General features: G+C 34.3%; 1 protein-coding gene across 10 annotated transcripts in view; it reads left to right on the plus strand.

Moving 5' to 3' along the window:
* The window catches only part of LOC141556459 (metastasis-associated protein MTA1), a 610,678-nt gene that overhangs the window by 161,094 nt on the left and 434,637 nt on the right, over positions 1–14,947 (plus strand). For all 10 annotated transcript variants that reach the window (XM_074290610.1, XM_074290601.1, XM_074290609.1 and 7 more), the window contains 3 exons: positions 5,107–5,264; positions 5,807–5,894; positions 6,250–6,312. In XM_074290610.1, the coding sequence (XP_074146711.1) occupies positions 5,107–5,264; positions 5,807–5,894; positions 6,250–6,312 (309 nt within the window). The remainder of the gene's footprint in view (positions 1–5,106; positions 5,265–5,806; positions 5,895–6,249; positions 6,313–14,947) is intronic.

Consider the following 14,947-nt stretch of genomic DNA (forward strand, 5'->3'; position numbering starts at 1 on the left):
ATCATACTCTTTAAAGCCATAATTAAAAAAAAAAAATCATTTGGTAGTGGAAAAGAAACAGGTTGATAAGTGGAATGACTTAGGTACATAGTATATAGAATTAAACAAGTACTATAACCTAGTATCCCATAAACCTAAGGATCTCAGATTTTGAAGTAAGAACTTATAATTTGACAAAAATTCTTAGGAAAACTGAAAAGCAAACTGGCAGAAATTAGATGTAGACCAACATATCATACTGTATAACAAGGTAAGCTCCATATGGTTACATAATTGAGGTATAAAGGATGACATCATAAGTAAATTAGCAGAACATGGAACAAATTACTGTCATATATAGCTATGGAGAATTCATGATCAAATAGAATAGGATCCCAGAAGATAAAATGGACAATTTCTCTTAAATAAAATTAAATCATTTTTATATAAACAAAACTATTATAGCAAAAACTAGAATATAAGCAAACAAAGGGGGGAAAACTTTTGTATCACTTTTTCTGATAAAGGTCTCATCTCTTTTTATTCATTTATTTCTGCTTTTTATTTTCAAAACATATGTGTGGATAATTTTTCTACATTGACCCCTGCAAAACTTCGTGTTCCAATTTTTCCCCCACTCCCTCCCTTAGATGGCAAGTAATCCAATATATGTTAAATTCAATATATGTATACATATTTATACAATTATCTTGCTACACAAGAAAAATCATATCAAAAAGGGGGGAAAATGAGAAAGAAAATAAAATGCAAGCAACCACAACAAAAAGAGTGAAAATGCTATGTGTGATCCACACTCACTTCCCACAGTCCTCTCTCTGGGTGTAGATAGATGGCTCTTTTCATCTCAAGATCGTTGGAACTGGCCTGAATCATCTCATTGTTGAAAAGAACCATGTCCATCAGAATTGGTCATTGTATAATTTTGTTATTGCCATGTACAATGATCTCTTGGTTCTGCTCATTTTGTTTAGCATCAGTTCGTGTAATTCTCTCTAGGCCTCTCTGAAATCATCCTGCTGACCCCAAGATACCACTCCTAGGCTTATGCCTAGTAGAGATCAAAGAAAGAGATAAAGGGTTCACAGAGAGAGAGAGAAAGAGAGAAAGAGAGAAAGAGAGAGAGAGAGAGAGAGAGAGAGAGAGCGCACGCACTCAATTCATGGTGGCAAAGAAGTGGAAACAGAGTATGCCCATCAATTAGGAAATAAATAAGTTATGGCATATTTATTTAAAGGGATACCACTGTATTGTAAAAAATTGTGAATGCAATATTTTCAAAGAAAGTGGTATGAACTGATGCAAAATGAATTGAGCAAAATCAGAACAATTTATACATTAAGAACAATATTTTAAGGACAGCTTTAAAAGACTTAGAGATTCTGATTAAGACAATAGAACTAATCACAGGAGTAATGATAAAACATCTCCAGATGTTATGGATTATGGATTCAGAGCACAGATAAAATAAAATAAAGTTGGATTAAACATATAAAATCTGTGCTCTTCAGTGAAAGACTACTCTTTCTTTTCCTCTTTGTCAAAATTGTTTTGGGGTTTTTTTTGGTGGTGGTTTAGTCTCTTCAAAATTTCATTCTTGTGATCATCTTCTCTTTCCTTAACTGACTTTCCCCCAATTTAGTTCATGAAATCTTTTTTAACTTTTTGAAGTCTCCTTTCCCAAAATATCATGTTCACGTCAAAACTATACCCAATTTTCCAGTCTTTTATCTTTATTTACTCTCAAGTTTCCATCATGTCTACTACAGGAATCAGTTCCCCTTTGTTGATAATTTAATTCAAGAAAAACAGAACCCTACTGGTTCTTCCGTTTTTTGAAAGGAGACATTTTCTTTAAAGTAAGCCTAGAAATTATTAACAGCACAAGCTTTAGTAGTCTTACAGCAAATAATGTCTGAATAATCTGAGTGTGACTCTTCTCCTTACAGTTCTAAATATCATCCTGTTTTACTCTCTGAACTATAAATGATCCTGAGAAACAGTGATTAAGAGTTCTGTAATCAGTATTCATTGCAGGACGCTAGAGGGTAGACGTCCTTATCAACTTAATACATTTTCCATATTTTAATGGGTTTATTCTCTATTTGCTTTGACCCCATGGATCATAATCAATATCTTCTCAAGTTCAAAAATTTATTTTCTTCTCTCTCTCCAATAATCTCATCCTATCCCTCTCAACCTTCAACATTTCACATCCTCATTTCCCTCTTCTTCTAGTATACTCTCCTCTATTCCTCTTATTCCTATCCATCATTAACAAAGTTTCACTTCACACTATTTATCTTTTTGAACAGAGAAAAATTAATTTCTCTGGAAAATAACTGCATCTCCAGCTAGTCTTTCAAACATTCTATGTTCTTCATGACCTTCAAAGCAAGGACCAAGAGAACTAAGCATACTCTACTATTTCCATTTCTATACTGAATATTTTCTGCTGTCACCCAACAGTTACTCTTTCTTTGAGATTGTCCCATTAATCTGTGTTACCTATTGGAATCCAAGTTACTCTTTTTCTTTTCTCAAGGTCAGCATTTGAATCATTTTTATCCCAACCATGCTTGTCTTACTAGAATCTATGCATTAATGTCCTCTCCAGCAATCTACCCCCACCATTTCTTCACTCCAAAATTTCCATTATCTGTACCTTAATTCTCCCTCACCCACACTAAACAGGATATAATCATATCCCTGATCTAACCGTCACCCAAAATTATTCCTTCTCTGCGATTTAGAAATATGATATTTCTCCCTTCAACTATAACTTCTATTCTTCAATCTCTAACTTCTTTTCTAAATCGGTTCTTGATTTTATAACCTTGTTCTCCCATTCCATTTCCCATATTCTTACTTCCTGTTACAATCTTGACTGTGGGTCCATCACTTTATTCTTCCTTAATAGGTACCCTTGAATCCTTTCCCTTATCCTTTTGATAGATATTCATTGCCAGCATCTTACAGGAGTTAACCCATCTACCTTTTTTCATTTCTCTCCATGAGCTCCTGGAAAAACTCATGCAACTCCTTTGACTGGATTCATTACTTATTTGTTATCTAATAGTAAACCAGTCTATGATATAACATGATGGTCTATTTATTCTTCTGTGATTGATCCTCTCATACTCTCAAAAGTAACTTTCATAGATCTCTCCTATTAAATTTCCTATTCCTCCCATGTCTTAAGTATGAAACTTTACTACCTCCTTTATTGAAAAGCTTAATTCTGACAACTGAAAATTCTCTTCTCTATTCTACACTTCAAAATCCATCTTCATCATCTACCATTCTTTTTTCTTTTGCTTTAGTCTCTGGTGAAGAATGGCTCTTTTCCTTGTCATTATCAGTCCCTCCACAAATGCCTTTAGTTCTACTTCACTCATCTTTTTCAGAAACTTATCCCTTAAATTATCTCCATCTCTGTATCTCTCATCTCAATCTCTTAACCTTTAGTTTCTTCCTTAATATCAACAAATATGCCTGATTTGTTCCCATTTTTAAGAGAAAAAAAAAGCCCTTACTTGATCTCTTTTTCCTCTTAAGTTACTATCCACACATTTCTTCTCTCTTTTACAATCAAATTCTACAAAGTTATCTATACTCATTATTTCCATTGCTATAACTACCAATTCCCTTTCAACTCTTGCAATCTAGCTTCTGGCTTAACCACTTAACTGAAACTAAGCTAAGCTAAATTTCCTAATTGATTTCTCTGCCTCCTGTCTTCTCCCCTTTCTGAATCCACACAACTATAAAACCATGTCATTCTTCCTCATGTCCTTTCCATTCACATATATACATACACACACTCAAAAGTCTTAATTTACTCCAATTTGCTTATAAAATCCTGTGCCTAGCATTTAAGGACTTTCATAATCTTGTTCCTTGCCTTTTTTCCAGCCTTATTTTGCTTCATATAATCTCTATTCTAATCAAACTTACATACTAATCAAATACATAATTGATCTGTTGTTTCATTGGTTTGGCAACTTGTTCCAACAACACATATTGCAATGTGTGTAATATGATAAATAAAGGATATTAGATCGATTAAGTGACTTGTCCATAATCACATGCGACATTAGTGTCAAAAACAGTATCTGACCTCTTTCTGACTTCAAAGTAGTATTAATCATTGATAGAGCACTGCCTCTCATTACCTGTCTTACCATGTTAACTCCTCAGTAATGATTCATTTTTTAAAAATTGATTTTTTGGAAAAAAATATATTTAAAGCCTGATCAGCTTCATAAATTGTCAGTTCAAACCTCATATCAGTAAAAAAAAATTTCATCACTTCATAAAAATCTCTTCTTTCCTCCTACCTATGCCTGATAGATATATACATATGGATAATAGATATATACGGGGGGGGGGGAGAGAAGGAGGGAGAGGTATAGTGGGGAAATTTTTCTCATATAGAAGGAGCACATAAGAAAGCTTTTACAATTCAGAAAGAAATGGTAGTGGGATGGTGGTAGTAGCAGACAGTGCTTGAACCTCATTCTCATCAAAATTAGTTTAGAGAAGGAAGAATATTTTATACACACTGAATTATATATAGAAATGTAACTTAGACAATAAGGAAATAGAGGAAGGGAGGGAGAATGATAACAGGAAGGATAGTTTAAAGGAGGCATTAGTAAAGCAAAATAGACTTTTCAGAAGGGACAGAATAAAAAGAGAGAGGAAAAAGAAGAAAATAGGATGGATGGAAATACAATTAGTAATCATATGAATGGTATGAGCTAAGCCATAAACAGAAGCAGACAGCAAAATGGATCAGAAATAGAATCCAACAGTATGTTGTGATATAACATACTTTAAACAGAAAGAAACATACAAAGTTCAATTAAAAGGCTGGAGCATAATCTAATATGCTTCAGCTGAAGTTAAAAAAAAAAAAAACCCGGCAGGGATCATATGAAATTTTACTTTGGCTTTTTTTTTTTTTTTTTTTTTTTTTTTTTCTGAAGACCAAGTCTTGGAAACTTCTTTTATTTCCAACTATATCAAGTCAGTTGCTCACATTTCTAATTGTTTCTATGATACCTGACTTTTCTCTTATTGAATATTTCTTTTTCTTAAATATAGGTGCTAGACTCAGAGCAAGACCCAACAGAGCATGTCCCTGAAGTTGAAGAAGACTTAGACCTCCTGTATGATACCTTAGATATTGAGAATCCAAGTGACAGTGGCCCTGAAATGGAAGATGATGACAGTGTCCTTAGTACTCCTAAACCAAAATTAAGGTGAGAAGATTCGTAGAGATTCACTACAACCCAGCCAGATCCATTATACCTGACTACTGAGCTAAGTAATATGTTGAGATATTCTTTTCTTTCTTTGAAAGTGGTTAAGTTACATCTTCACTTTTTCTTTTTATCCTCAGAATAAAATAAGTCTCTTGGACAGGAAGTTCACAAATATTTTTCTTTCTATTAAAAACTCTCAGTTGCCTCTCCATGAATAGGTTGGCATAAAATCATGCTTTTGTTTTTATCTTTTTAATTTATTTATTAGAGACTGCATAGTCTCACTAAACAGAGCTTAAGAGAGTATTCTAATCATGAAGTTTTTATTCAAAAGTTTCCTTGGAAGAAAACTAACAAACTTGAAATCTTCCTAAATCTAATTCATTTGGAAGTTCCAACTTCAATTTTCTATTAAATTTATAATCTTCTGAGAATTTCTTTTTCATCAGGGTTTTCTGGGGACAAATGAGATTTGTTTGAATTCTTGAAATAAAGTTCTGAATAAGTAAGATTACTGTTTCTCTATTCAAATTTTATAGGCCCTATTTTGAAGGTTTATCACACTCCAGTTCTCAAACAGAAATTGGCAGCATTCACAGTATAAGCCATAAAGAACTATCAAGTCCAGTAAGTAAATGTTATTTAGAAAAAAAATCCTTTTTTTTATATTTAATAATAATATAAATAGAATCTGCAGCCCATAAACCTGTCTCTGAATCCAGCCTTTTAACGTAAAAACCCATGTCTCAGAGTAATTTATTTTATTATAGTTAATATATGGGAGTTATATTATTTCTTATGACTATATTATTTTCTATCTATTGCACAAATATCTATCCTGATTGCTCTCTTGAATTTAGCTAGTTCCAGGTAGCTCTCTCTGCCAAATTACTAATCCAGAACCCTTGTTATACTTTTCATTATTCATTATTAAGTGCTCCATTTTGGACATTTTTTCTGACAACTATCTTATTCCAAGCAGATGGAGAAGCCTGAAAAGACAAGAAAACATCAGGGAGACAGTGTTTCTGATTCTGTATCTTATGTAAGTTTTTAATTCAAATCATTTTTTCTTTACTAACCATTTAATATTCCTCTGACTACTCTTCATTTCCACAATTGCATTGCTCACCCTCTGGTCTATAAAAGTTCAATATATCCTATCACCTAGTTACAGATTTTGAAAAAGCTAAAATTTTTTCCAAAATCTGGCTTCCAGTTTTCCAGTCTTAACCCCTTCTACATTAGCCATACCATACTATTCACAATCTTTACCATATATATGTCCTTCCTGCTCCTATACACTTCTATAAGCCTTGTCTTTCCTTCAGGATTCAATCCTTATTCCTCCTCCTTTGTAGGCTTTCTCTTATAGTATAAGAAGCAGCCCAGGCCACATCAGCTTCAATGCTGGATTTGAATTCTAAGTTTATTTTTCCTTTTGCCTACAGTGCTTATTACCTGGATATTCTTGGCTGTAGCTTCTTTATCTGCAAAATATCTGCAAAATAGGGATAAAATCAAAGACCAATTTCACAGTTACTATACTAAACAATGATGATACCATTACAAGTAAAAAACAAGACAATCTCTGCCTTCATTGAGCTTATTATACTCTAATGGAGAAAAAACAATACATAAAAGAAAACTGAAAATCAAATCTTGAGAAGTCCAAAAGCATTGTAACCAGTGTGAAAAGGGGAGAAGATTTTGCTGAGCCCCTTCCTTAAACAGAAGCCCTTGAATGCATGTCCTTGTCCTTTTCAGTCAGAGAAGTATAGAGTAATGATAAAATAAGAGTACTAGACAGATTGAGTCTTGAAGGGAAAAAAATGAGACTTTCCTATGTTAAGTTTCCTTTGAATTTAAAGTCTGAGAGCCTTCTATTCAGAAGTGCTTAATTTTATCCTCTGAATATCTCCTTGAAGGGACACGTTCTTTATCAGCTATGAAATGCTTTCCCCTAAGACTTTCTCCACAAGTTTGCCTGAAAAAAAAAAAAATCACAGATTCTGATCTTTATAGTTTTAGGTGATTCATTTATTTCTGCTTGGTGGGAGTGTCTGTATTCAAATTCCCTCAAGATCAATCTTCTTGTACTATAGGATTTTATAGTAGTAACAACCAATTAGAACTCTCTTCCTTTTAGTCTTGGATAGTTTTTCTAGTTAACTAATCACAGGAACAATCCTCTTGATTCCAGTTATATATAAGGTTATGTGTAAGAACAAATGGAAAAACTAATTGGAATGGTGCATGGATACAGGGAGGAAGCAGCAAAGGTTGCTTTAGATTTTTCTGGGGAAAAGGCAAGAGGACATCCATTAAGTAGCTGGAAAAGAGGATTAAATGCATGAGTTCAAACCCCTAAGTTAGCTTCTCCCTCATGTTATAGCCATTACAATTCTATTTTCTTAATTCCATCATACTTACCTAGAAGAAAAACACGTAAGTCCATGATGCCAGGGAAAGAGATAGATTTGGAATTTTACAGACGTTTCAACAAGAATTCCTGCTTCTAAAAAGAACCCCCCCAAAAAAAAATCCATGCAAATTCTTGAGGGCAAGGGCTGTTCTTGTCTTTTCTTAGTCTCCCCAGCTTTTGGCACAGTCCCCAGCATATCATAACTGCTTAATAAATGCTTATCGATCGACTTGGGTGGGGGAGAGAAATACTGATCACTACTTAATATACAATTCACATAATTCTCAAGGTCTCAGATTTTGTCTGCAAAATCAGGAAGGTTGCCTGGAACTAAGTATGTAATATGGGAGCCAAACAAAATGCTCTTTTAGGTTTCAGCAGCCAGGGACCAAGGCTGGCTTCCTGGAAGAGGTATTTACTTTAGATCTGTATTGTAAAAGCAAGGTAGAAATCCAAGTAGAGAGGAATGAAATAAGTAGTATATGTATTATCTACTTGTAAGAGTTAATTGAAATTTATGCATAAAACCCTTTGCAGGTTTTTCTTATCTCTTTAATAATAATATACTAGAACCTTAAAGTGAGTCAGTGAATTTAAGCAGCTTGTTCATATCTGCATATATTAGGGATGGAACTGGGATCAACAACTGGTCTTCTGATCCCCTCTAGTATTGTATCCAATGTAGCATTTAGCATAATGCCTTGTGCTGTTAATTGATCAATAAATGCTTGTTGATGATGAATTCATCCCTTCTTCAATTATCGAGCAGTTACTGTGTGCAAGTCAGACAAAGCATGACACAGTTCCTTTTGTCAAGAACTGCAAAATTTATAGTTTAATTGGAAGTATGAAATGTATAGAAATATACATGATACAAAGTAAAGGGCATAAAAGTATAAGAACAAGGGAGGCATTTAGACAAAAACTATGAGGCTGAGGCAAGAGAGATGACTGCCAGTTGGAAGAATCAGTGAAAGCTCGAAGGAGGTAGAAACTCAGCAAAAATTTCCACAAACAGAAATGTGAGTTCTGATGCACCACTGCCCAACCAACCTAATCTTGGATATCAGAGGACTATAAAATAAGGCTTATTAATACAGATTTGTCATATATTGGACAAGATTAAAAATAGTTGGTTTAGGTTCTGTTTCTTTCAAGTTAAATGCCAACATTTTTCTCCATGATGAATATAGAAATTCCTACCACATAGTGACCACCAGGTCTGAGAAAGCAGGATGCTCAATCATTGGGTGCTTTTTCATTGCTAACATAAATGCCAGCATTTACTTCACAAAGCCTTCACTTAAGTGTGAAACAAAAATCTTTCATCTTGTAGCCATCTATGTAATGTGTAAGAAAAATGGAAACATAAGTAGGGGCTAGGAATTATTAATGCCAAATAGAGGATTTTATATATGATCCTAGAGGCAATAGAGAGCCACATGAATTTATTGAGAAGGGGAGTGACATGGTCAGATCTGGGTTTTAGGAAAATGGTTCCTTTCCATTGCATCACAACTAGATTTGTTACAAGAGAAATAAACATGCATGTGGAATCCTAAGCCAGGGCAAGGAGTTCACAATGCAAAAAGCAGAAGCTTGCATATTTATGAAATTATGACAGTAAGGAGGAAAAACAAATTTCCACCAGAATGGGAATATCGGGAAAGGAGAAAAACGAATAAACAAGATGGTAAAAACAGCATTTTCCCCTTGGAAACTGGGGTGCAAACAGCAAATAATTTTAGTTCGAAAGAGCTTCTTCCTTGACATATTCAAGGCCTCTTGTATAAATTAGGCCTATTGTTTCTGGAAAATATGCAAAGAACATTCAAGGGATCCTTTCATATTCCTTAACAAACACTTTTTGATTTTTTTTTAAACCTGTGTTGCACAGTTCTGAATACTGTATCACACAGATGAGATCTAGCAAGGGCAGGGTGCATAATGAGACTTATCACCTTCCTATATCTGAAAGCTTTGACTCTTTTAATCAACAATTTAGCTTTAGATTTTTTTTTTTAGCATTAATTTTTTTTTAACTTCCACATCATAGAATTGACTCATTGAGTTTGTTGTCCACTAGAATTTTCAGATTTTTTTGGGGGGACAAGTTTTATTTATTCATGCTTTCTTCATCTTCTACTTGTGAAGTTGATTTTTTTTAACCCTAGTACAAAACATTAATCTTATTAAAAGCAGTTCTGTGTTCCAGCCTATAAAGACTTTTTTAAGATCCCAACACCATCATTTACTTCATAAGCTATCCCTTTCAGCTTTGTATTATCTAAAAATTTGATGATAGCATGATATCTACGTCACTTATAAGTATTAAGTTTCTCAGGGCAAAGAACAAATTTCTGAAACACTCTGCTGTGGAGCTTCTCCACAATAACAATGAATTGTTAAGAATTCTTTGAGTCTTGCCATTCATCAATTTTGAATTTTTCTGATAATATGATTGTCTAATCCTTATCTCTTCATCTCTTTTATAAAAATATATAAAATATTTTATTTTACTTAAGAATAAAATCTATATCTTTTGCATTCCCTTCTATTTAATAATCCCATCAGAAGTGTCATAGGCTATTCTTATAATATTGCTTCATCCCTTCTTGCTCTTTGTAATTGCTACTCCCCTTTCTAGATATTCCACAACCATTTCTTCAGAAATATATTCTAAAATTTTCCTCAGAATTAAGGTTAATCTCAATCATTTATGGTTCAAAGACTCTTCTTTCCCTTCTTTTGCCAGGATATCAATTGTCATTATCCAATCTTATCATTACTCTTTGTTTTTGTCATTTAATTTTTTTAAAATTCTGTACTTAAAGAACTAAAAGAGAGAGCACTTCCTTGCATACAGCACAAAAACAGAATTGTATATTAAACTGAATCTTCATACCACTTGCTTTTTTGGAAAAGTATATATACTTCCATATATTACTTTAAAAACTGTCCTACTTATTCCTGCTTCCTTTTGAAAGTGCTTCTGTTATTTTTTGTGCTTCAAATTTTTTTTTTCAGTGATCCTCTCTTTTTGGGAGTCATCTTTCTTATTAACCCTCTAATCTAACCAAACATATCCCCTAAATGATGTTGTTTTGTTATTGTTGTTGTTGTTTGTCCTTTGTTTTCAAAGAGAATCATGACATCAGGGAGATATGTCATGACATCAGCAAGTGAGTTGATTAAAGTGAAGGAGGGCTATACAAAGTCTCCAGCCTCACTTTCTCCTCTGACACCATCTGAGTCCAGTGGCACCATGTAAATCAGAACATTAGAGATAGCCCTGGATGCAATGGGAGACTTTGGCTTTTTTAAATTAAAGTCTTTAATGGGTCTCAGTTTGACTGAAGCAATACTCAATCAGTGATTAAAGGTAATTAAGAAATGAGGCAGAGAATACCCCAATTTAAAAAAAAGGAAAAACCCTCATAACAAATAACTATAATTAAGCAAAATAAGTCCACATAGTGGTCTTATTCAAAACTGCAAGTTTCTTTTAAGTCTATCAGTATTCTATCTGGAGACAATTAACATGTTCTATTATAGGTAGTCTGGAAATACAGGTGCTTATTTCACTGATGATAGTCCTCAAGTTTTTCAAAGTTGTTTTCTTTATAATGTCCTGGAAATTGAATTCTCTTAAATTGTCTCTTGTTCTTTTTCATAGTGTTATATTAAATTTATATAGCATAATTTATTCAGTCATTTCCCAATTAATGGGTATTTCCCAAGACTCTAGTTATTCTCTTTTCTTTTTTTTTCTTTTCAGTCCCCATTTCAGGATCAGGAAATTTGTTTTACTTGCTAGCTGTTCCCTCCTTACTATTATTATCTTCTCTCCTAAATCCTCTCTCAGCTATATCCCAATTTGTTTCCCTGTTTAATGTAATGTGTTTCTATACAAAACAGTTTTTGTCTGGTCAATCCTCCATTGTCTGTTCAGATAAGTAACATTCAACTGATGCTGTTTTCCTTTACCCCTTCCTCTGTTAGTATACACTTCTAACATATTCTTTTTTAAGAAATAGAAAGTTATAATATCTTCTTCTTCCTTTCCATACTTGAATATTCCTTTTATTCTCCCTTCCCTTTTTCTTCTTAAAATCTCCAGAGCACAACCAACCTATTCCCAGGCTTGTAATTTTCTTGTTTTATTTACCTTTTTTCATTATCTTTTGAATATAGTGTAGTTCTGAAAAGCCAGTTAATTCTTCTTCATCTGTATCATTACACAGCTTCTCAACTTTGTAAGTTTTTCTTGAATCTTATATTTGTATTTTAACGTACCTCCTCAGTTCTGGTATTTTCAACACAAATTCTTTAAAGTCTTCTATTCCATTAAAGATCTCTTCTCCCCTCCACCCCCACTTCCCATAGTGATGTGGTTCGAGCAGCAAAAGGGGTCACACAAAGAAGAACTAGAGATCATTTATTGATCACAAAATAGAAAATTTTGATTATATCAAATTGAAAAGTTTTTGTATAAACAAAACTAATGCAGATAAGATTAGAAGTTAAGCAATAAATTGGGAAAATATTTTTACAGTCAAAGGTTCTGATAAAGGCCTCATTTCCAAAATATATAGAGAATTGACTCTAATTTATAAGAAATCAAGCCATTCTCCAATTGATAAATGGTCAAAGGATATGAACAGACAATTTTCAAATGATGAAATTGAAACTATTTCTAGCCATATGAAAAGATGCTCCAAGTCATTATTAATTAAAGAAATGCAAATTAAGACAACTCTGAGATACCACTACACACCTGTCAGATTGGTTAGAACGATAAGGAAAGATAATGCACAAAAGGGGAAACTGGGACACTGATACATTGTTGTTGGAATTGTGCATACATCCAGCCATTCTGGAGAGCAATTTGGAACTATGCTCAAAAGTTATCAAACTGTGCATACCCTTTGATCCAGCAGTATTACTACTGGGCTTATATCCCAAAGAGATCATAAAGAAGGAAAAGGGACCTGTATGTGCAAGAATATTTGTGGCAATCCTCTTTGTAGTGGCCAGAAACTGGAAACTAAGTGGATGCCCATCAATTGGAGAATGGCTGAATAAATTGTGGTATATGAATGCTATGGAATATTATTGTTCTGTAAGAAATGACCAACAGGATGATTTCAGAAAGGCCTGGAGAGACTTACACGAACTGATGCTGAGTGAAATGAGCAGGACCAGAAGGTCATTATATACTTCAACAACAATATTATATGATGATCGATTCTGATGGATGTGGCCATTTTCAGCAATGAGATGAACCAAATCAGTTCCAATAGAGCAGTAATGAACTGAACCAGCTACACCCAGTGAAAGAACTCTGGGAGATGACTATGAACCACTACATAGAATCCCCAATCCCCCTATTTTTGTCCGCCTGCATTTTTTATTTCCTTCACAGGCTAATTGTACACTATTTCAAAGTCCAATTCTTTTTGTACAGCAAAATAACTGTTTGGACGTGTGTGTGTGTGTGTGTGTGTGTGTGTGTGTGTGTGTGTGTGTATTGTATTTAATTTATACTTTAACATATTTAACATGTATTGGTCAACCTGCCATCTGGGGAAGGGGGAGAGGGGAAGGAGGGGAAAAATTGGAACAAAAGGTTTGGCAATTATCAATGCTATAAAATTAGCCATGCATACATCTTTTAAATAAAAAGCTATAATAATAAAAAAAATGATATGGGTCATGTAGACACCATATAATGGTAGGCAACAACAGTTATGGTTTGGTCATGTGAAGAATTCACAGTAGCCCTTCTCTTTGGGAAAAAGTAGGTTTATTTAGGGAAGAGTTTATAGACAAAATGAAGGGATACAATAGATACCAGGAATTGTACATCTGGAATAGAGTGGAAGAATGTATGAAAGACAAGTTCTTTAGTAGAACTCAAAATTATCCAGTAAAAAGTGAGCATCTGTTGTAAGATTTTAAAGTTTGAATTAGCCATCACAAATGACTCATGTGTTTCAGAAGCCAAATATAAAATAACTTTAATAATATCTAAAAACAGCAAAGAATAGACCTTTTGCAATAACAAAACCAGCATATAAGGATAATAACTACAATTATTAATACAATAATTATAATAGACGAAAAAGAGAGAGAAAACACCACCAATTCAAGGGAGCACCGACTCTGATCCTCTGTGGCTGGGGAATTCTGGAAGTGCAGCCTAGAGTCCTGAATGGGAGGATCCCAGGCAGAGCATCCTCTCCATGGGTGAGATTCCAACAAGCCATTTTAGAGCAAGATCTTTTATGGGGTTGCAGACAAATAAGGCTTTGAGCCAAGGATTTGGGACATGGATAGGCCAGGGGTTTTGGGCTTCGGTCCATTTTCTTGGCTTTTGGCCCTGGGAATACAGATGTTAGCTCATCAAGGAGATACCATGAGGGGCCACAGGATAGTAATTACAATGACATACATGAGAGATTAGCCATTTCTCCCAAGTATTGTCCTTGAGTTCCAGGAGTAGCTAGTTCCTGGAACATAGATAAGCAGCATGATAGCATTCCTTGAGAAGTCAACTAAAGGACAGAGTGAACTTACTCAGGAATAGGGAATATTCCTTCAGCATCTCATGAGGTTGGGACATGCCCTTAGCTGACAAGCTAAATCCTGAAAAGGATTTAGTACTCAAAAAGGGTTGGTTAACTGTAGGGAGGAGAAGTGGGGTTAAAAAGCATAGTGGACTTAGGAGAGATACCACATGGCATGGGGAAAGGAGTAAGGGAAAAGACACTATGAGACAGTAAACCCAAGGAGGGCAGCAGCCATGGGATGGTCCATAAATAGATTTATAGATAAAATTTAACCTGGGATTTCTGACAGGGCATGGTAATGTGAGACTGCTGAGACCTCTACAAAGGGTGGGTCTCAGGAGTTTGGATTTCAGACCAGATGACCTCCCCAGATTGATCACTCTCAGTGCCTTCCCCCTGCCTGCCTGAGGGATTAATTTTTATCAATTTCTCTGCTAACCACCCCTAACACTTATTCTTAATTGAAATCCTAAATCTTTCACCATTTGGAATATTGTATTTCAAGATTTCCTCTCATTTAGAATAGAATTTGCCAGGGATTGTGTGATCCTTCCATAAAGTGATACTTAAACTGCTTTCTGGATATTTGTTGTTTTCTTTGATATGGGAACTCTGCATTTTGGGTGTGACTTTCCTGGGACTCTCCCTTCCCCTCTTTTTTAAAGGAACTTATTGGTTGATAG

The sequence above is a fragment of the Sminthopsis crassicaudata genome, chromosome 2 (genome assembly GCF_048593235.1).
Source record: "Sminthopsis crassicaudata isolate SCR6 chromosome 2, ASM4859323v1, whole genome shotgun sequence".
Classification (NCBI taxonomy): Eukaryota; Metazoa; Chordata; class Mammalia; order Dasyuromorphia; family Dasyuridae; genus Sminthopsis; species Sminthopsis crassicaudata.